General features: G+C 49.6%; 1 protein-coding gene and 1 long non-coding RNA gene across 6 annotated transcripts in view; both read right to left on the bottom strand.

Annotated features, from left to right (window-relative positions):
* The window catches only part of LOC115509353 (arachidonate 5-lipoxygenase activating protein), a 29,035-nt gene extending 12,736 nt beyond the window's left edge, over positions 1 to 16,299 (bottom strand). For 3 of the 5 annotated variants that reach the window (XM_030308746.1, XM_030308777.1, XM_030308795.1), the window contains exons 1-3: positions 16,178 to 16,299; positions 9,592 to 9,690; positions 8,296 to 8,349 (exon numbers count right to left, since the gene is read on the bottom strand). In XM_030308746.1, coding sequence (XP_030164606.1) covers positions 8,296 to 8,349; positions 9,592 to 9,690; positions 16,178 to 16,247 — 223 coding nt within the window. In that variant the 5' untranslated portion in view covers positions 16,248 to 16,299. The remainder of the gene's footprint in view (positions 1 to 8,295; positions 8,350 to 9,591; positions 9,691 to 16,177) is intronic. The other 2 variants (XM_030308771.1, XM_030308800.1) reach the window with 2 other exon arrangements.
* LOC116738101 lies at positions 4,478 to 8,289 on the bottom strand. Its single transcript, XR_004343708.1, has 3 exons — positions 6,819 to 8,289; positions 5,828 to 6,103; positions 4,478 to 5,716 (listed from the first exon to the last, which is right to left on the bottom strand). It is a non-coding gene; the product is annotated as an uncharacterized LOC116738101 (long non-coding RNA).
* Positions 16,300 to 21,613: the final 5,314 nt, after the last annotated feature.

Raw genomic sequence — 21,613 nt, 5'->3', positions numbered from 1 at the left:
ACACAAGTCAGCTCAGACCCACAGGCGAGGCTGGGGGGGGGGGGAGGTGGGGAGATGAGCTTCGAGCGTGAAAGAAACCAGGGTCGATTCAGAAAAGCTGACGCTCAGAAAGGTCTCGTGCTGGTGGTGCGATCGCCGTGTTCAGGGCTCAGTCTTCACTCTCGGGGAGGGGCTCTCCCCTCACACCAGCCACCATGCTGATATTTTACACCCTTTGTCCCCCCGGACACTCACCGCAGCCGTGTGAGCGCGCAGGGTGACTGCATGCGTTTTCTGCGGCTGCTGGAACAGGTAGCCCCAAACGTCGGGGCTTAAAACAAGACAAATCATTTGGAGGTCAGAAGTCCAAATGGGTCTCACTGGGCCACGGTCAAGGTGGGTCAGCATGACTGCAAGCCCGCTGGAGACCCTAGGGAAGAATCCGTTTTGCCTTGCCTTTCTCAGCTTCTAGAGATCACCTGCATTCCTTGGCTTGTGGCTCCCTTCCAACCTCAAAGGCAGCAGTGGCCGAGAGGGTCTTTCTGACACCCACTTCGCCTCCTTCCTTCACAGTTAAAGAACCCTTGTTAGGGGTGCCTGGGTGGCTCAGTCGGTTAAGCATCTGACTTCCTCAAGGCATGATCTCGCAGTTCATGGGTTTGAGCCCCGCGTCGGGCTCTGTGCTAACACCTGAGCCTGGAACCTGCTTCAGATTCTGTGTGTGTGTCTCTCTCTCTGCCCCTCCCCCACTCACTCTCTGTCTCTCTCTCAAAAATAAATAAACATTAAAAAAAATTAAAAAGAAAAGAACCCTGGTGATCCCATTGGTTCCACCCAAATAATCCAGAGTAATCTCTTGATTTTAAGGTCAGGTGGTTAACAATCTGAATTCCTTCTTGCCATGTAACAGAACCTACAGGTTCCCGGGATTGGGATGTAAAGATGTTTGGGGGCTCTTTATTCAGTCTACCACAGTTACCCTCATTTTCACATGAGAAACTGAGGTTGGGAGAAGTTGACTAACTGCTGAGTGTCACTGAGCTACAAGGTGGTGGGGCCAGGATGCACGTCCTGGTCAGTCCAACTCTGTAACCATATCTGTTAGCTCCTCGACTACACTAAAAAAATAGCAAATATCCTCTGGAAAAGTTGACAGTCTCGGTCAGGACCATCAATATGCACATCCACATTGATAAAAATCCCCAACAAAGTAGGGCCAGATGGAACATACTTCAACATCATAAAGGCCACATATGAAAACACCCACAGCTAATATCATACTCAATGGGGAAAAACTGAGAGTGTTCCCTCTGGGGTCGGGAACAAGACAGGGATGTCCACTCTCACCATTCACTATTTAGCATAGTACTAGAAGTCTTAGCCTCAGCAGACAACAAAAGGAAATAAAAGGCATCCAAATCGGCAAGAATGAAATCAAACTTTCATTATTTGCAAACAACATGATGTTCTATGTAGAACACCGGAAAGACTCCACCAAAAAATTGATAGAACTAATACGAATTCAGCAGAGTCGCAGGATGTGAAATCAATGTACAGAAATCTGTTGCATTTCTATACGCCAATCATGAAGCAGCAGAAAAAGAAATCAAGGAATTGATTCCATTTACAATCACACAAAAACAATAAGATACCTCGGAATAAACCTAGCCAAAGAGGTAAAATATCTGTACTCTGAAAACCGTAGAACAGTTATGGAATATCTTGAAGAGGACACAAAGAACTGGAAAAATATTCCTTGCTTATGGACTGGAAGAACAACCATTGTTAAAATGTCTATACTACCCAAAGCAATCCATACATGTAATGCAATCCCTATCAAAATACCACCAGCATTTTTCACAGAGCCAGAACAAACAGTCTTAAAATACGTATGGAACCACAGAACACTCTGAATAGCCAAAGCAATCCTGAAAAAGAAAAACAAAGCTAGAGGCATGACAATTTGGGACCTCTAGCTATATCACAAAGCTGTAGTCATCAAGACAGTAAGGTACTTGGGGCGCCTGGGTGGCGCAGTCGGTTAAGCGTCCGACTTCAGCCAGGTCACGATCTCGCGGTCCGTGAGTTCGAGCCCCGCGTCAGGCTCTGGGCTGATGGCTCAGAGCCTGGAGCCTGTTTCCGATTCTGTGTCTCCCTCTCTCTCTGCCCCTCCCCCGTTCATGCTCTGTCTCTCTCTGTCCCAAAATAAATAAAAACGTGGAAAAAAAAATTAAAAAAAAAAAAAAAAAAAAAAGACAGTAAGGTACTGACACAAAAACAGACACATAGATCAGTGGAACAGAATAGAAGATCCAGAAATGGACCTACCACTACATGGTCAACTCACCTTTGACAGAGCAGGAAAGAATACCCAATGGAAAAAAGACAGTCTCCTCAAGAAATGGTGTTGGGAGAACTGAAGAACAAGGTGCAGAAGAATGAAACTGGACCACTTTCTTACAGCATACACAAAAATAAATTCAAAATGGATGAAAGACCTAAATGTGAGGCAGGAAGCCATCAAAATCCTAGAGGAGAACATGGCAGCAACTTCTCTGTCCTCAGCGGTAGCCACGTCTTACCAGACATGTCGCAAGAAGCAAAAATGAACTCCTGGAGCTTCATCAAGATAAAAAGCTTCTGCACAGTGAAGGAAACAAACAACAAAACTAAAAGGCAGCCTACAGAATGGGAGAAGATATTTGATAAAGCATTAGTATCCAAAATCTATAAAGAACTTGTCAAACTCAACACCCCAAAAACAGAAAGACCAGTTAAGAAATGGGCAGAAGGGGTGCCTGAGTGGCTCAGTAGGTTGAGTCAGTTAAGTCAGTCCAGCTCTTGATGTTGGCTTAGGTAACAATCTCACGGTCATGAGTTCGAGCCCCATGCCGGGCTCCTCACTGGTCACGGAAACTGCTTAAGATTCTCTCTCTTCCTCTGTCCTTCCCCATCCTCAAAAAAGAAAGAAAGAAAGAAGAAGAAAGAAAGAAAGAAGAAAAGAAAGAAGAAAAAAGAAAGAAGAAAGAAGAAGAAAAAGAAAGGAAGGAAGGAAGGAAGGAAGGAAGGAAGAGGAAAAAATGAGCAGAAGACATGAATAGATGTTTTTCCAAAGAAGACATCCAGATGGCTAACAGACATATGAAAAGATGTTCAACCTCACTCATCATCAGGGAAATACAAATCAAAACCACAATGAGACACCACCTCACACCTGTCAGAATGGCTAAAATGAACAACTCTGGAAACAACAGATGTTGGCGAGGATGTGGAGAAAGGGGAACCCTTTCGCATTGTTGGTGGGAACGCAAACTGGTGCAGCCGCTCTGGAGAACATATGGAGGTTCCTCAAAAAGTTAAAAATAGAACTACCCTACGACCCAGCAATTGCACTCCTAGGTAGTTACCCAAAGGATACAAAAGTACAGTTTCAAAGGCAGTGCGTGTACCCCAAAGTTCACAGCGGCACTATCAACAATAGCCAAACTATGAAAAGAGCCCAAATGTCCATCAACTGATGAATGGAGGAAGAAGACGTGGTATACATAAGTACAATGGAGTATTACTCATGCTATATGCAATGACGTGGATGGAGCCGGAGGATATGCTAAGCAAAATAAGTCAGGCAGAGAAAGACAAATACCCTATGATTTTACTCATATATAGAATTTGAGAAACAAAATAGATGTACATACGGGAAGGGGGAAAAAAGAGAGAGGGAAACAAATCACAAGGGACTCTTTATGATGAGAACAAACTGAGGGTTGAGGGAGGGAGGTGGGTAGGGGATGGGCTAGATGGGTGATGGGCATTCAGGGAGGGCACTTGTCGCGTTGAGCACCGGGTGCTGTATGTAAGTGATGAATCACTAAATTCTACTCCTGCAAACAATATTACACTGTGTTTTAACTAACTATACCTTGGATAAAACCTTGAAAAAAGAAAAAAAAATACACGCACATCCGTGGAAAAACCACCTTACAAGACATGGAAGCGTGAGTGGGGAAGGGCAGCGCGATGGAGTGGAAAGGGCACGTGACTAAGGTTTCGCCTCTGACCTGACATTCACCGTCTGTTTGTCAATGGCAAAATAATCACTTTGGATGTAGTTTTCCCACCTGAAACACTACGAGACTGGTAGTAACTCTAAGATCCACGTAAGCCTTAAGAGTTGATGCTCTAGTGAGGTGGTCCTCAAAGTGCTGTCCCTAGATCAGCAGGCATCCGGAATACCTGGGAACTTTGCTAAAACCGCAAGTGTCAATGCCCATCGGAGACCTACAGAATTAAACACTCCAGGGGTGGGGCCCCGCAATCTGTGTCTTAACAGGCTGACTGTTTTAACAGGCCCTCTAGGTGACTCTGAAGCACACTCAAGTTTGAAAACCACTGGTCTAATGTCACTCAAACTAACAGGCAAAGCGAAGATGCACTCTTCAAAGCATATTTGGCCTTTTATCCGAATTCCTTCCTTGGATTCCTTCATCTGGACCCTCCCTGATCTGGTTCTCATGACTTTCCTCCTAAATCGGCGACGGACCCTTATTCAGACTGATAGCGTCTCATGCCTCAGTGGTACCATTGAGAACTCTGGAATGACCGAGCCCTGGTCCATCCCCCGCAGAGAACCCAGAGAGGATGTGCCGTGTCCCTGGCCACAGGAAGTTTCATGTCCCTCTGATGATCAAAAGACCCGCCACCGGAGAAGTCAATGAAATTAAAGGTAAGAAAGCAGCGTATCCTACCCTGGGATACAGGCACAGGGGAGAGAGCACAGCCCCGCTGAGCTTGCTGGGTACCCAGGGGTTTCACTGATCTAGCGGACACAGTAGTACTTACGTAAGTACTTCTGTGTCTCATTCCCAAAGGTGGAGAAAAACAAAAGGGAAAATACGAGTCCTTTTCTCCACGAACACATTGATGGTGTGGTGCATCATATTGAACACAGCACAGTGACCTGTCCACAAACCCGGCAAGCGCCTCAGAATCAGACCCGGAGGAAGGGCAGGAGCCTTGAACCGACTCATCATTTGGGGTGAAGTACTCAGCGAACAAACAGGTCCCGTACGCAGCTATGGAGCGCCCCAACGTCACAGCTATTACGTATTAGAGGAACAAACCCACAGCCTTGGGACTGAGAATGTGACCCTAGAAAACTAGGTCACGTTATTATTTATGTAATTGAATAATGCTCTATGTCTGATGGGATCTAATACCTGGGGCTCCAACAATTTGACGATCTATTAATGCCAAAGATCGCCCCTACGTCCTCCTCATTCACATGCTTCTGGTTTTGTTTGTATTTGAGTACTGGTTGGGGCTGGGTGATGCAGTTTTTCAAAATGCTTAATTATCTAAGGAATTTGCTCATTAGAGAGAACGGTATAGTAATGTGACATTGGATCAGTCCTTCAATCATTCCTGCCTGTTGTCTCAAGTCAGCCGGGTCTGTCTGGATTGGAATGAAACTCCCAACTCCTGTCCCTCGATCTAGCTCAAGCCAGTCTTTTTCCGATCCAGAGTCTCTGACCCGCCTTCGATCCACAGCTCCCCACGCATATGTCCCTCCTTGGCAGAGAGCCACCGCCAGGCTGAACTCAAGTGGCATTGGTCAGTGACAGGGCCGTCCCTTGAGGTGGAGCCGGATGGATGTTCACACGCTCTTTAAAGGCACAAAGCCTGGGTCCGATGCCTACTCTGCCGCCGCGTGAGTGCACTGAGCCTCAGTTTTCTTCATCTATAAGAGGTGAGTGGAGACGTAAGGAATTACCGCCCTGGCTTATGAAAATAAAATGAGATAGAGCAGTGCCCAGCCCAGAACAAGCATTCAATAAACGGTGACTGTTACCTCTCCAATGTCTTCCTTCTTACAGTCCCCAGTGGAAATGCCTTTCCTGCGGACAAATTATTATTACTCCAAATTTTCTTTTGTGGAGGGTTTGTGCCGTTCTTTCTACGAGACAAAATTGGCAGACCCATCTTGGCTCTCTTCATTTCCCAGGTCTGATTCTGAGGCACTTGCCCGATTTGTCGACAAGTCACTCTGCTGTGTTCAATGTGACGCACAACACTCTGTGTGCTCATGGAGAAAGGGACTCGTATTTTCCCTTTTGCTTTTCTCCACCTTCGGGAATAAGTGCAGGAGAATTTACTAAGGGTTTTGTTTAGGTTAACTTAAAGCAAGTAAATTATCACTAATAATGGTAATGGTAATAGTAGCTATACTGATGGATGGGATCAATGCAGAACTATTAGCTTCAAGTTATTTACAAGTCCACCCTACTTAGAAGTGAGCCTAAAGCGGATTCTGAAGGGTGCCTGGGTGGCTCAGTCGGTGAAGCGTCCGACTTCAGCTCAGGCCGTGATCTTGCGGCCCGTGGGTTCAAGCCCGGCGGTGGGTTCTGTGTTGACAACTCAGAGCCTGGAGCCGGCTTCGGATTCTGTGTCTCCCTCTCTCTCTGCCCCTCCCCCCCCTCAAAAATAGATAAATGTTAAAAAAATAAAAATAAACAAAGTGGATTTTGAGAGGTGCAGGGGAGAAGGGATATTAGGGTGGCATTTTCCAAAAAATGCATTTTGTGAAGCACTAAACCCTGGATATGATCTGCCCAAAAAAAGGGATGGGGGGTGTATCCGTACTTAAAAAAGACTTCCCCTTCTTGGAGAACCAAGAATCACAGTGTTCCTCAGTACCTTAGAAGTTCTCAAAAGTCCTGTTTTGCAGAACTTGCTCTCCTCTGTAATACCTGTTACCAGCCCAGGAACGTATAATCTATGGGACATGTGTAGAAAATTACATTTCTCCAGAGACCCGTCACCTCTCTGCAGCCCGTGCTTACCAGCATCATGGGGAAGAATCTTGGGTCAGTTTAACTGAGATTTTTCTCCAGAAATCAAGCTCTGTTCTAGCTGTGCTCATCATCTGGGAACAGGGCTTTGGACTACGCCTTGCACACGTGAACAGAGTCAAGGTCAAGATTCTTTTTATCTCTCAAACCCTGACTCGGCTCTACCCTCGTAGACCGTTAACCGGGGCCCCGTTGGAGCCGATGGGCCACACCCAGCCGCGATACCCGTTTATCAACCCCCCCCCCCCGCCCCGATCTCGAACCATCTGCATCACTCAGCAGTCATATTTTGTGCTGAAAAATCTGCATCGGGCGTTTCAATCCGCCAGCATCAGTTATCCTTTACGCTAGTTTTTCTTTACAGCCATGGTCTGGAAACATTTATGATCTCACACCCCATCAACCAGAAGATCTGATCGTGCAACCCTGTGACGGGTATAACACACACACCGCTCTCGACTTGTGTATTAAAACCGAGCAAAGCTTAATTTCTTATTTTTTTAGATAGCAAGATTAAATCCCTGTTCTTTTCTTGCTGTACGTCCACGGCTCAGCTCGCACCCTCTTTGGTGCTTTGGGGGCCAGACGAGCTACGGCCGGAGAAGAGTCCCTATGACACAGGGCCCCTTGGCAGGAACTTCCTGGCAGACGCACGCACACCGGCGCCTCTGGGTTCTGCCAGCACGTGGTGGCCCGTGGCCCTGATCTTTCAGCCCTTGGACAAACCACCACAGGCACACAGAGTGCCGTCAGCTGGGTCAGGGAGGAAGTGGTCTTTGTAACAGAACCACAGCAGCGTCTGGGCCGCCTCCCTCTTCCAGAAAATTCTCCGTCTCTCCCCCTTAGCTGCTCCCGCTCTGCAGCTCCCTCTCCCCCCAGCTCTTGTGGCTCTCCTCCCACGGAGGTGAGGCACAGACGCGTGGCTTTGGGGGAGCTGGGCCACGCGCCCACACGTGGGGACCCCCGGCGCAGGGGATGGGCCACCACGGTCCTCCAGCCTTCTTCCCTCCGGAACCCCGCAGCCTTGCGGAACTTCCAAACCGCCCTCCCAAATGACGCAGCGCAGCGGCCACCAAAGGGCGACTTCTGCAATTTGGAGGCTGGCGCCCCGGGCCAGGTATGGGCGGAGCCACTCCTTAGGCGCAGAGCCAGCGCCCCCCCTGGGGGACGCGGCAGAACCCAGACGGCCTGGCCTCCTCCTCTTCGTCTCCTCTTCGTCTCCTCTTCGTCTCCTCTTCGTCTTCGTTGCTGCCAAAACGGAAACTGAACTTCCGCACGAGGTGCGGGGAAACCACCGCAGGTCACCTGCGCCGCCCGGCTTCTCCGGAACGGAGCCACCCGGTGCAACTGCTAATAACGCGGAGATCTGGGCGGAAAGAAGCTTCTTTCCCAAGTAGTCAAATAGCGTCAATGTGCCCTTCGGGGTTGTTTGCAGAGAGCGTTTCGGGGCGTCCCTGATCAAAGACACCTTCTTCGCACCTCTCGCACGCAGAGTGTCTGAGAGGCGCTCTCACGGCTCCCCCTGCAAATGGCACAAAGACAGATGCGCCCTACGTACGTTCCCTGCGCTCCTTTAAGTGTCGGTGTCTAAAATGGCTTCAGACACATCTTTAAACTTTTCCGACTGATTCTGAGAATTAATACCCCGAAGGTCCACATGTTAAAAGAGAAATATCCCCGTAGGTAGTTTAGCAAAGGATTTCCCTGAGACCAGACTGCTGGAATGACCCTACTGGGGACAGCAGAGTGTGAGCGAGGGGGGCCCCACGGCAGGTGGCGAGGGCCCGAGTGAAGGGGAGGTCTTGGAGGGGCTTCGAGCACTCGGGAGTGGCCTCAGGTCCCGAGCCCAAAAGGCAAAGGGCTCAGAAAGGGTGAAGGGACCTGGATATCAGCCTGTGACAATTTCCTTGGGTATCCACGACTGCCCCTGTGGAAAGATCTCTGCGGCCATCAGAGCCACCTCCGAGCTGAGACTGAAGGCCAGCTCCTTGGCCAGCTCCTCTCCGAAGCCTTTCCCCGTGACAGGCCCCTGGTCACAGGCACAGAGAAGCAGACAGGCCGCTGCCTGAAACTGCTGTTCAAATACATTCTGCGTAAAGGAAAAACGCGTGTGTGAATAACGTCCATTCAGATTTGCATCCCGAGTAGCTCCCATCTCCTTCTCTGAGCTGCTCAGGTATTTTCAAACAGCTTTTTATTCAAAAGTAAAGAATGGGGGGGGGTGGGGGGGTGGGGGGGATGGGGAGGAATTGCACAGCTCCCCTCTTGTTCTGGTTGCTCAAGGAGAGCGGGCGTTACGAAAGGTCCCGGCACACCTCCAGAAGTCCCCCCAAGGGGGACGCAAGGGACAGTGAGCTGAAGGCTGTCACCATCGCGTCCCACCTGTTGCCTCCAAAGCCAGCCGATGAGTTTGCATGGCTGGTTTGCATGGTAGTCCCTTTGGACGGATTCCCCAGGAAGTCGGTAACGCCGCGGCTACGTGACTGGCTCAGAGGCTGGAGCACGGGGAGCTGCGGCGATCGCACTCCCCACCCCCCCACTAACCCCTAATTCCTTTTTAAACACTAGCCCTTATTAAGATGACCAAGGGTGCCCCAACCCCCCACCCAGGTGAGGTTCAATCGTCCCTGGGAGCTCTGCTTCCTGGCACTCTGAAGGTCGACCAGACAGACATGTAGCCTTGATGGTGGCCTTCACTCCAGTAGGAAGGCCCCCTTTGCCCAGGGCCCCACTGTTAGTTTGCAGTATCAGGGTTTGAACTCACTTGGCAGTGTAGACGCGTTCAAAGGCAAGTGTTCCCGTCCTCTGGAAGCTCGCCCATTCTGTGTCTTGCTTTCATGCTCCACCTTGTGGGCAAAGAACCCTGACAGAGGGAAAGGTTTGGATCTGGTTTACCACGGGCCGTTCATGAGCCTGTCGTCCCCTTATTTACTAGAACGTTAAATGTTTCCTCGGTGTGCCCTCCAAACAGCCCCGGATGTCTTCTGTCAAACGTCATTTGCCAGAAATTCACTCAGCAGCTGTCTCTACTAACCTCTGACTTGCCACGAGCCAGACACTTAGCTTGCATCCGAGAACAAAACACACAAAGGACGCTGGCCTGAGAAGCTCATGCTCTGGCGGGGGTGGAAGAGGAGGAGGCAGACCGTAAACGCGAACAAAAACACTTAGATGAAATTTATCCAGTGCGCCCAGCGCGGATGGAGGGGAACGCAGAGCTGGTGGGGGCCACGTGCGGTGCCCACAGGGTGGACAGCGAGAGAGAAAGCACTAAGCGAGCCCAGGCCTGGAGAAGAGGATAGTTGAGAAGCGCCTGCCGGATTTGGTGGCGTGACTGTGACCTTGATGTGAGCCGCGGTAAGAAAATCAGAATTCATGCCCATCTCATGAGCCACAAGGAGTCACTGGCAGGGATAAGCTGAGCAAGTGGTGGAAGCAGGAAGCCACTCCGTCTTCTGCATGGGGAGCGTCCAGAGGGGTCAGGACCGGGACAGCGGAAGATAGGGAGCCCGCTAAGGTGGGACGGTGGGCGGAAGCCGAGAAGCCAGAATCCCAAGGGTCTGTCTATAGATAGTATGGAGCGGGAAGGGATGAAGGTCTCTCTCCCTTCCCTCTCTTTACTCCTCTGCTCCTATTTCCAGAATATCAGGGGTCCCTGTGGGATCCCTTTTCATCAGCTTGATATTAGCTCCTCAAAAAGCTGTGAAATGGATGCCTTATCAACCATGTATAGGAATAAAAGCCTTCTCTGGTTTCCTTTTGGGCAAAAGCACAGCCGTACCCGAGCAACGTGCCTGTCTGGGGGCATAGCAGCTACGGGCCCGCTGGTAAGCAGGGGGCATCGCCCTCCAGCAGACACCTGGCCTCGATGGGCCTTGTGCCCACTCCGCGGAGTGAGCCATGCTGTCTCCACTTTGTAGACAAGGCCCCAGTGACTCAGGGGGGTTGGGTGGCATTCTCAGAGCCACCCCACTGGGGAAGAGTGAAGCTGGGGACTCAGATCCAAGGGGGCAGATGAGGATATTTTCTTCCTGTTGCTGTCACATTGCAGCTCACCACAGGGGACCCACGAGCCACATGGGGTTTAAGTACACATCTGTCTGTTCTGAATGTCTTCTTAGCACAAAGGACAGCAGGAAGTCTGCTCACTGGCTTTCCAGAACCTAAGGGTTCCGAAACCTAAGGGTCCAGAACCTAAGAGGCCCTCGCCTCTGAACAGGTAGCAGAGATAGTATTAAGAAAGTCAGAGGTGGGGCGCCTGGGTGGCACAGTCGGTTAGGCGTCCGACTTCAGCCAGGTCACGATCTCGCGGTCCGTGAGTTCGAGCCCCGCGTCAGGTCTGGGCTGATGGCTCGGAGCCTGGAGCCTGTTTCCGATTCTGTGTCTCCCTCTCTCTTGCCCCTCCCCCGTTCATGCTCTGTCTCTCTCTGTCCCAAAAATAAATAAAAAACATTAAAAAAAAAAGTTAAAAAAAAAAAAGAAAGTCAGAGGTGATTTCTGCAACCAGCAGCATGACGTGGCTATGTTCTCTGTGCCTGCCTGCCTTCTCTCTCTCCTGCTCAGACAGACCCCTTCCTCGTTTGCAGGGCTTGCCCTCGACCTGTGACTTCCAGCCCATTCCTGCCACCTCTCTGGGCCTTTGTCTCATCAGTGTTCTCCCCAATTCCTGAACCTTCCTTCTCTTTTTTCCTCCTTCTCTTGACCCTAGAAACATATCGGATCTCTCCTACCCATAAACAAAAAAGCAAGCCTGCCCAGCCCACGAGGCTTTCCCTGTCCCTCCTTCTTAGCTACACTTGAACGAATTTGCCTTCCTTTGCCCACGCTTCGCCACCCATTCACACCCCACCCCCCGTGTTATCTTCCACCATGTTACAGAAACCTCGAGCGCAGAGACCATTGATACGCTTATCTTGGCCAGCTGACGGTGAGCCAAACCAGAGAGATAGCGCCAGAGTCAGAGACACAGAGAAAAGGCTGCCGACCACTAAGGAGCACACACCGCAAGCCGGGCACCGCAGACTACTTTCCCTAGGTTGTTCCATTGCAGGGTGGCTTTGTTTGTTTGTTTGTTTGTTGTTTTTTGGGTAGGCTTCTGCCCAGTGCGGGGCTTGAAACTCACAACCCTGAGACCAAGACCTGAGCTGAGATCAAAGGTTGGACGCTTGACCGACCGGGTCACCCGGGCGCCTCTCTGTGCGATATATTCAACAGACACGTACGGAAGTTATCGTAGCCCCACTTGTGTGAGGGAAGCTGGGAGTCAGAGAAGGCAAACAGCTTTCTCAGGATCACATAAAAAGATCTTGAGGACTAGTTAGGCACAAAGTTAATACGAGCCAGCAGTGCGATAACAAGTGTTCAAAAGAATAATGCACTGTGATTATCTTAATAGGATTGATGTCTGGATCTCAGGAAGAGTGAGTTTCCCTGTACAGGAAGCGTCTGTCTGCATCTTAGAAAGCCCCCCCCCCCCCAGGGCAAGATGGTGGGAGGTGTAACCCAATGACAAGGGACTCTGGAAACCAAGTCACAAAGGAAATGATACATTGATGACAGGATAGCTGACTCTGTAAACCTAGAAGCAGCAAGCATAGTCCAAGCTTTTCCAGACAATAGGAACAGGACCAGTGGATAGAAGTTACAGGGCAGTAGATTTCAGCAGCGTAAGAAAGAACTTCTTGAGTAGGGAGCGTTTGAACAAATGAATTTGAGGCAATAAACATAGCATAAGCGTCTACTTTTTGGAATTGGATTGAATCTCAGTCCAACCATTGTTCTAGCCTCTCCAAGGCCCACTTTGCTTATCTGTAAAATAGGATCGATCGATCGATAGATAGATAGATATAGATATAGATATAATTCACAGGCTGCAAGGATTCAGTGAAATAGTATTATGCCCAGCACAAAGCACCATGCTCGACACAAAGCAAACTCCCCATACACCTAACAAGGGAAAGGGGGAGTCCAGTAGCCGTGAGCTCTCTATCACGGGAGGGTCCAGGCCGGAGCTGTTGAGAATGCTGCAAATAAGATTTCTGCTTTGGGGGCGCCTCCTGAGTCCTGTTTCCACGGCCCATTTAACCCTACGTTGGGCCGTTAGGTCTTCCAATATGGTGCCCGCGAGATTCACTTCGAGTGTGGTGTGGGGGTGGGAAGTACCAGGGATGGCACGGAAATGGAGGTGTTCCCCGCCAGCTCTCTAGCCCTCCTTGTCCTATGCTCACAAACCCCTGCGAGAGCAGGGCCACGATGTCTCCCTTCCTGGCTTCACGGTAAGAAGAGAGTTGAGGAGAGAGGATGATGCCAGTTCCCACCGCCTTTCCCCACAACCAGAAGGGCCGGCCGGAACAGCTCTCCTGCCAGAGGACATCTCTTCTCTGCTGCCACTCAGGCTTCCATGCATGGGCTCAGTGGCCCTTCCCCTCGGCTCACCTTCTCCTCTCAAGCTAACTAGTTGGGCTGCTTATGGAAATCACTTTCTCCAAACCCATGCGTATCGCCTGCGTGTTTCTGCATGTCAACACTGCTGGCACCTCGGCAGGAGGGGTCGGAGGCCCTCCTGGATGCTATTATAGGAAATGCATCTATCTGCATTCCCTGGAAACCAGCCTTTGGTGGTTCTGGCCCCGCTTTCTTGGAACGACGTATTTGAAACTTGCTCTGTGCTTCCAGATCTGTGTTTTGCTGGATCGAGCTGGAAGAGGGCCACAGGTTCAAAGATCTTGATGACTCAACAACGTTTCAGAGTCGGAGGGGGAAGTTCTGGGCTCTGGGGGAAGGCTGGGCTCTGGCCTCTTTCTGGGAAATGAGGTTCTCACACAGTGAACAGAGAGCACAGACCCAGGACACCATCACGGACACATGCGGACCGGACCTCTCTGTCGTGGGGGCAAAGACAACGTCTGTGGTGCCGGGCGACAACACGGAAATATTTTTTAAAACTAAGAGGAAGGGTTTGAAGTGGCATTGGCGGGGCAGGGAGGAGAAAGGCACCGTTTTTGCATATTTTCTGAACTCTCTGAGGAGGGACCCACGGTTGCAACCTTGAGGTTAATTAGCATTGCAAAGAGAGGTTCGGGACAGGCACTTGAACCTTTGCGTTCGTCGCTGAAAGCCCAGGTGTAAGCGAGCACAGATATTACTCTTCCGGGTTCGTTTGGATTGTCTTGTTCCCCGACATGGGCACATTTGGACGGTCACAAGTAAAAGGCCTCACCCAGCGGTCTCCACATCACACGGCAGTCCGGGTCTCGGCCTCAGAGGGGAAAGCATGGCTTTCATGTGGCTTCAAAAAGAGCCTGAAAACGTCTCCGGGCCCCCAAACGGTGGCTCCACCCTGGTCCAGGTTGCAGCTCCCCACCGGGCAGCCTTCATCCCGCATCAGGGCTGGAGCTCTAGCAGCGAGGCCACTGTGTTGTGTCGCCATCTCTCTGAAATGGCCTGCCAAAAGTCAAGGCCCCCACTCCGCGGCTGTTTAAGGCTCAGACATTTTGGCCGCCTATCATCTCCCCTTCCACACCGTACCAAGGAAGAAGACTTAATCTCATCTGCCAAAAATAATTAGGAACTTCGCCATCCCCCTCAAGTCGGATCAGGGGCTTGCTTTGCACCCGGGGAAAAGCCCGGGACCACTCGACAGGCCCGGACCGGGTTTCTGCATCTCGGGAGCGATGAAGAGACTCTATTCTCACAACAGGAGACCCTGCGGCCTCCCCAGCTCAGCTCTGAACCGAGAGGGAGCAGTTCGGGGTGACCTACAGCCTTCCAGCTAGCTTAGCCCCATCCACACTGGCCAGTGACAAGGCACTGGCTCCCGGGTCCACCGGTATTTGTCAGTTACGTTGCCATTTACAAAGGGGAGGGTGGGAGGGGAGACCCTACACAGAGCTGGAAAAGCACCGCCCACTCACCCAACCAGAACGGTCTTTGAAGGCTTCCTACTGACCTTGCCTGGTCATCTCTTTTCGCTATCCTTTCTTAACTGGGACACCCACCCCACAGCTATGTCCCCATAAAGCCAGGACTCTGACCATCACAAGGGCGGGGGGCGGGGGTGTCCCTGCACGTTGAATAAATGAATCCCTTGCTGATTCGCAAGGCCAAGGGAGGTCCTGACGCCTGCCGGAAATAGCAATGGCTCGAGGAATGGCAGACTAAACAACCCACCTGTTCCCTCTCGGAGCTGCCACTTTATTGTGTGGGTTTAACATGAAAATGGTTGGGTCAAAAAGCAGCCAACTGTTGTTCCACAGAGGAAACATACAGGGGAAAGCAGGTCTCTCTGGTGTGGGGAGGTCTCAGGGAAGCCTTACTCAGGGTTCAGAAGGCTAATCCTCAGCCTCTGTCCAGGTTCAAGTTGGGGGGAAATAACAGAGGATCCCAAATTGGTGAAACATTCAAATTTCCAAAGTGTGACAACAGTGTGTGAACACGCAATAATTACCATTAAGTGGTAACAGCCGCCCTTGGTAGTTACTTTCCTTTTTCCTCTATCTTAATAAACTGCAAAACACAAAGCCACTGGAAATACTTAAAGAATCTGTGGCAGTCCTAACTCGTAACTTTAAAGAGAAAATGCTACACGGTCTTGTCTTTTTCAGGTCCCGGTACCTTGCGTATTTCTTTCTTCCTTGCTCGGTTTTCTTAAGTGATAGCGAGGTGGATGGAAATGCAAACCCCGTGCAAGAAAAAATGTTTCCTCTCTCTTTTTACATTAATAGTTAATATATAATGCGTATGAAAAATGCTTCAAAACTATACATCGCTAGGAAAAAAAAAAGTATTACAAAGAATCTCTTTCTTCCAAAGAAAAAAGAAGCAATACAGAGATAAATGATAATAAGGTGATTTCTTCCTCCCACTATCCAAATTCAATTTTTTTTTTTTTTTTTTTTTAGCCTACAGGTGACAGGTAACGTCAGTTTCACTGAAGTCAGCCCAGCTGCGCTTAACAAAAGCCCAGTGTCTTGAGACAACATGTATTTCACTTTCCCTTTCTAGACTTCTTGCCTCCCACCCGGTCTCTGGCCACAGTAATTAATAGTTAAAATGCTGACTGCAGACACTTTAGTAAGGGTTTTTATAAAGCTTCTAGATCGCAGCCCCGGCTTTACAAACATGGTTAGTCACCAACATTGAAGTGCAAGAAATACCAGAAGGAAACCCCCAAAGTCATGCATAAATGCATATATCCTATACATTCAAAGCAAAAAGAAAACAAATACAAATAAGGGGAAAGTGGGCAAAAGTGTGCACAGACACAGAGAACGGTGTGAGCCTCTGACTTTCAAGCGATTGACAAACAAAATCGGTTTTGTCTCCCCCTCTGAGTGAGGGCGTTCCCTTACCGTTCTGGACCACGCTGATGAGGGTGACAATGGCCAACAGGACAATATTGCCCACGGTTTCCCGATCCATGTTTGCTTCGGGCTCCCCGGCAAGGACTGCTCCTGTCTGGTGACACCCTGTGCTGCTCAGAAAGAGGAAGTGAGGGCCCTGCCTTTCATCACTAGAATTTCCAAAGGTCCCAGCACAGTTACACAGTGACTTCTTCTTTTTCTTCTTCTTCTTCTTTTTTTTTTTTTTTTTTTAAACTAGCCACCAAAGTGTCCTGGCTCAGTGTGACCTTCCAGGAGAAGCAGGGCTTGGAAGCCGAGCAGGAAGGGAAGACAAAATAAAACTTATGTTTTAGGGGCACCTGGGTGGCTCAGCTGGTTAAGCGTCTGACCCCTGATTCCAGCTCAGGTCATGATCTCTCGGTTCGTGGGACGGGGCCCCACGTCGGGCTCTGTGCTGACAACATGGAACGTGCTTGGGTTCTCTCTCTCGCTCGCTCTCTAAAAATAAGTAAACTAGGGGCGCCTGGGTGGCGCAGTCGGTTAAGCGTCCGACTTCAGCCAGGTCACGATCTCGCGGTCCGTGAGTTCGAGCCCCGCGTCGGGCTCTGGGCTGACGGCTCGGAGCCCGGAGCCTGTTTCCGATTCTGTGTCTCCCTCTCTCTCTGCCCCTCCCCCGTTCATGCTCTGTCTCTCTCTGTCCCAAAAATAAATAAACGTTGAAAAAAAAAAATTTTAAAAAAAAAATAAAAAAATAAAAATAAGTAAACTAAAAACAAAACTTGTGTTTTATTTAGAGAGCACCAAAAAGATCTGTGTTTTGAATGCTGTCACTGCTTTCTTGAATTCCCAGGAAAAAAACCCTGACTACATAACACATGGCAGGGTCCAGAGTAGCAGCCACAGAATAAGGGAGAATAAGCCACAGAATAAGAGAGACCTGGCATTTTACGGGACAGCTTTCTCCGTGTAAATGGCAATCCCTCGGAAGCCACACAGAAAATGCGAGATTCCTGCGATCTTCAGCCCAGACCCAACAACTCTTTAGCAGCGACGGAGTGGAGCTTTTATCAAAACCTCACTTTGAAAGAGAACGTTAGCCACTATACTCGGTGGCCGCAGGGAGCTGCGCCGTAGTGTGGGAGAGGCCGGCTTGAGTGTCCTCCGTTCGACTGAGAAGAGACAGACGTCCGTGGAGGCGGTGTCCAGAGCTTGGACGCATGGAGGCCAGTAGCTAGGGCCGTCCAGATATGGCCTTGACACTCTTGAGTACTCTCTGAGTGCCTGGGGCACTCTGCCAGGTGTGATGTCACAAGACCGCTTAGGGGGCTCAGCACGAACGAGATTTGTGTATTCACCTTAATGAGATCTGATTCGTATGGGAAGTTTGGTGAAGTTTCAGGAGCTGCTGAGGGCCGGGTAGATAAGGAGTCTGACCCTCATAAAGAGGTTGCTTTCTAATGCTCATCATAACTTAGAGATAATGCATCAGAGGCGAAGGCCAGTCCCTTTTTAAAGTACTCCCGTTGCAAACAGTGGCAACTTAGCTCAAACTAGCGTGGGCAAAAGAAAAGGGGGGAAATGATTGGCTCAAAAAAATCCAAGGAAGCAAGCAACCAAAAGTTGGAAAGAACAGAGATGTGGTTGGGCCTTGGAGGTCAGGCATTCTCACTCTCTCTCTCTCTCTCTCAAATAGAGTTCTCTCTGTCTTTCAGTCTCTCTTCCTCTCTCAACTTTCTCTTGGTTTGTCAGCTTTATTCTCTCTGCAGATCGCTTTTCCCCACACTCTAAAGGACTGACTTCTCTCATCTGAATTCTTAGAACGATCTCACGGGCTCTGGGTAGTCACATATCATTCCTTGGACAACCAGATGGCAGGAAAACGAACGAACTGGTGGTTTCCATATCGTTCCCTAAAGAAAGATTGGGAGGGGTGGAGGCATGCCAGGTGTATGTAAATACTATCACGCAGTGACTGTCCACTCTTTGTAATTCCAGATCGAAACACCCACTTATCAAAGAAGTGTCTCTCTCATACAGCCTGATGTCTTTAAGGCTCAGCCTAGTCTCCTTCCTGCTTGGGTGTTTGTGTTTCTGGCGTGTAAGTGTGTGTCCGCAGGTACACAACAAACAGCATCGACAGAGTCCAACGATGTCTTTGAAAATCATCCCAGCCTGGGCTCCTGCCTTCCAAGAAGGGCAACCTCTCCTCTTGCTTCCCAAGCCTCCAGGGGCCCCGTAAGGTGGGAGTGGGGTGGGGTGGGGGTGTGGAGATTGGGGGGGGGGGGTTGGCGGTGGGGGTGGGTGATGCCCAGCCATCTCCCCTTTAGAAGAGAAGGCCCTGGTAGGAGTTCAGGAGGCACCCCCCTCCCTCCCACGGGGGGCCAGCCACATCCGAGCTCCCCGGAGTCACCCTGGCAGCGTGAGCACGTGCCGATGGAGCGAGTTCACTTCACCCGGGAAGAGCGTTTTAATAGTCAGCCGAGATGGCCGTTAAATTACAGGGCGCACATTAAGATTCCCGCTGCCGCCGCAGAGGAACATTATCAGAGGTGAAGCCTCTGGAAATGCCATTCATCTCAATAGAGAGCTGCTGAGACAGAACAAAAAGACGAGGGGCGCCCAGGGAGCGGGGGAGGGGAGCACACGGCCGGCTCTCCTTTCCCACTGCTAAGGAGATGGTCCCCGGGTGGGCAGCCGGGCCTGGCGGGGCCCAGACCAGACCGGGCACAGGCCCCGAGGCCCTGATCGGCCTGTGCTTTTGCTTCTCAACACAGCGCCCTGTGCACAGGTTACTCCTCCCATTGCCCAAAGGGCTAGAACTGAAGTTCAGAGGGGTTAAACTCCATGCCTAAGGACCCACGTGTAGTAAAGGAGCAGGACCAGGATTCAAACCCGGGCTCCTCCAGCTTCAAAGGCTAGGTCCTCAACCGCTCTGAATGCTGCTTCGGGAACAGTTTTCAGAGTTTGGGACCCGCTGGTGCTTCTGCATCGGTGCTGGGCAGGCCCCTCAGAGGCTAGGGCATTAATCAATGGCCCAAGGCCCCTAAAGAGAGATTTATTTTTTATTTTTTTAATGTTCAGTTTATTTTATTTTAGAGACACAGAGTGTGTGAGCACAGAGGGGGAGGGGCAGAGACAGAGGGACACAGAATCTGAAGCAGGCTCCAGGCTCCTAGCCGTCAGCACAGAGCCTGACGCGGGGGCTCGAACTCATGAACTGCAGGATCATGACCTGAGCTGAAGTCAGAGGCTTCGCCGGTGGAGCCACCCGGGCGCCCCAAGAAAGATTTTTTTAAAAGGAAGGAAAGGAAAACAAATACACGTCACAGGAAACAACATATTCCCCAGACACCCCACTGTTGTAAAGGTAGTTTAACTAGAACTATCCCACGGCTCCGAGCTGTGAGCCCAGCCCTCTGCTCCCAGATCCCTGCTCCCAGCACCCCCGTGATCATGCCTGTGCTGCACTTACAGCGTCTGACAGGTTAGTTAGACAAATGTGCTGGGAGTAGGGAAGGATAATTAGCACATTCATTAATTAGAGTACTGCTGGTAGTTTGACTGTGAAGGACAACCATTTGTCAACAGAGATCAGGACAGCTGGGGCCACGCAGCCACTCAGGGGGGCAGCAATTCAGAGAAGGCAGTGGCACTGACCAGCTGCTATAAAAAACATGGGAGCTGCTCATACACTTAGCGTCAACAGGCTTCCGTCACCATGGCAACATGGGGCCACTTCGTGGGCTGTCAAGCAACAACATTCACATATCCTTCATCTCACCTCCAGTACATGTTGCCGTTCCATGATATCTCTTCCCTTCACTTTCCAGACAGGGTGGCCCTCCGTGTTCACCAGGACGAAGACTTCCCTGTACATACGTGCTGGGAGCGAGGCAGCAGGCACAGAATTCTCCCAGGCTGGGGCCATCAACTCTAGCTGGGACGTAGAGATATAACCCAGGCCCACGGGCACACACTGTGGAGGGGTACAAAGCAGTTCCTTTAATTTCAGCTATTCTAAAAACTATTCAGACCACATTGATCTGAAAGATAGGTGATATCAACAAAGACCAGGCCATGGTGCATTCTAGATATCACACATCAATAGTCTCCAAGAGAACCAAATCAGCCTGATTAAAGTTGTCAAGTCTCCTTCCCCAGCTACTATCAGATGGTCTTTCTTTACATGAACAAACAGCCCATGGTCCTGACTTGAATTGAATTAAATAGAGATGAGCCTTCATGCCAATAAATAGATGAGGAAACTGAGGGGATAGTGAATTGGCCATAACCTCAGTCCTACTGACTAAATTGCACACACGCCCAGGGCATTGAGCTAGGTGCTTTACAAATGAAATGACATTCACAGATACGATCTCCATGTCCTAGAGTCTCAAGCTATAAGCTGATAATACCAGCGCAAAGAAACGAATAGAAGCTGAAGTCCGCAGACATTCGATGCAGAAACCGAGGTGGCATCCAGGAAATGTCTTCCCTCCCGTATCACAAACACACAAAACACAGTGTGTGGCTATGAGCTTGTGGAAAGATTAAGTAAGCCACCCATAAGAGCAGAAAACATCATATGTGTGTCGTGCAAAAACAGGTATCTCGTGTGGGTTCCTTTCCCCCAGCTATCAGCTTGCCTTACAGGCTTTCTATGGAAAGGAGGCCAGTAGTGGGCATGACCAGATGTGGACTCATTCAGTTCTAATAGAAATAAAAAATTGTGAGGCTCATATACGCCCAGTTAATTTTTGACAGAGTAATTCAATGAGGAAAGGAATGTCTTTCAAACAAAGGGTGCTAGAACAACTGGCCATTCATGGGGGGGAAAAATGAACCTTGACCCTACGCCCAAATCGCACACGTATAACTAGAGATGGGTCTTCAACCCAAACCTAAAAACGAAAACTGCAAAGCTTCTGGAAGAAAAAAATAAAAGGAAGTCTTTGTGACCGTATGGAGGGCAAAGTGGTTTTTCTTCCATTTTTTTAATTTTTCTTTCATTTATTTTTCATTTTATTTCTTTCATTTCTTTCATTTGTTTTTCATTTTTTCATTTTTTTATTTTTTCTTTCATTTTTCATTCTGTGTACAGTTGACATACAACATTACATGAGTTTCAGGTATACAACATGGTGATTCAACTTGTCTGTATGTTATCCTGTGCTCACCACAAGTGAAGCTGCCATCTGTCACCAGACAAGGCTATTACAATGCCATGGGCTAGATTCCCTAGGCTGTAAAAAGTTGTCGTTGTTTTTTAAAGACACAAAAAGTGTGAGCTGGGTAAAGAAAAAAATCAAAATTTAAAACATTTGTGCTTCAAAAGACACCATTCAGAGAATAAGAGGGCAAGCCACAGACAGGGAGAAAATACTTGTAATACATAAATTTGATGAAGGATGTAGTCTCTCCAGAATATATAAAGAACTTATTCCC

Source organism: Lynx canadensis, chromosome A1, assembly GCF_007474595.2.
Source record: "Lynx canadensis isolate LIC74 chromosome A1, mLynCan4.pri.v2, whole genome shotgun sequence".
Lineage (NCBI taxonomy): Eukaryota > Metazoa > Chordata > Mammalia > Carnivora > Felidae > Lynx > Lynx canadensis.
Note: the sequence above shows the minus strand (reverse complement) of the source record. Positions and strands in the feature narration are given on the sequence as shown.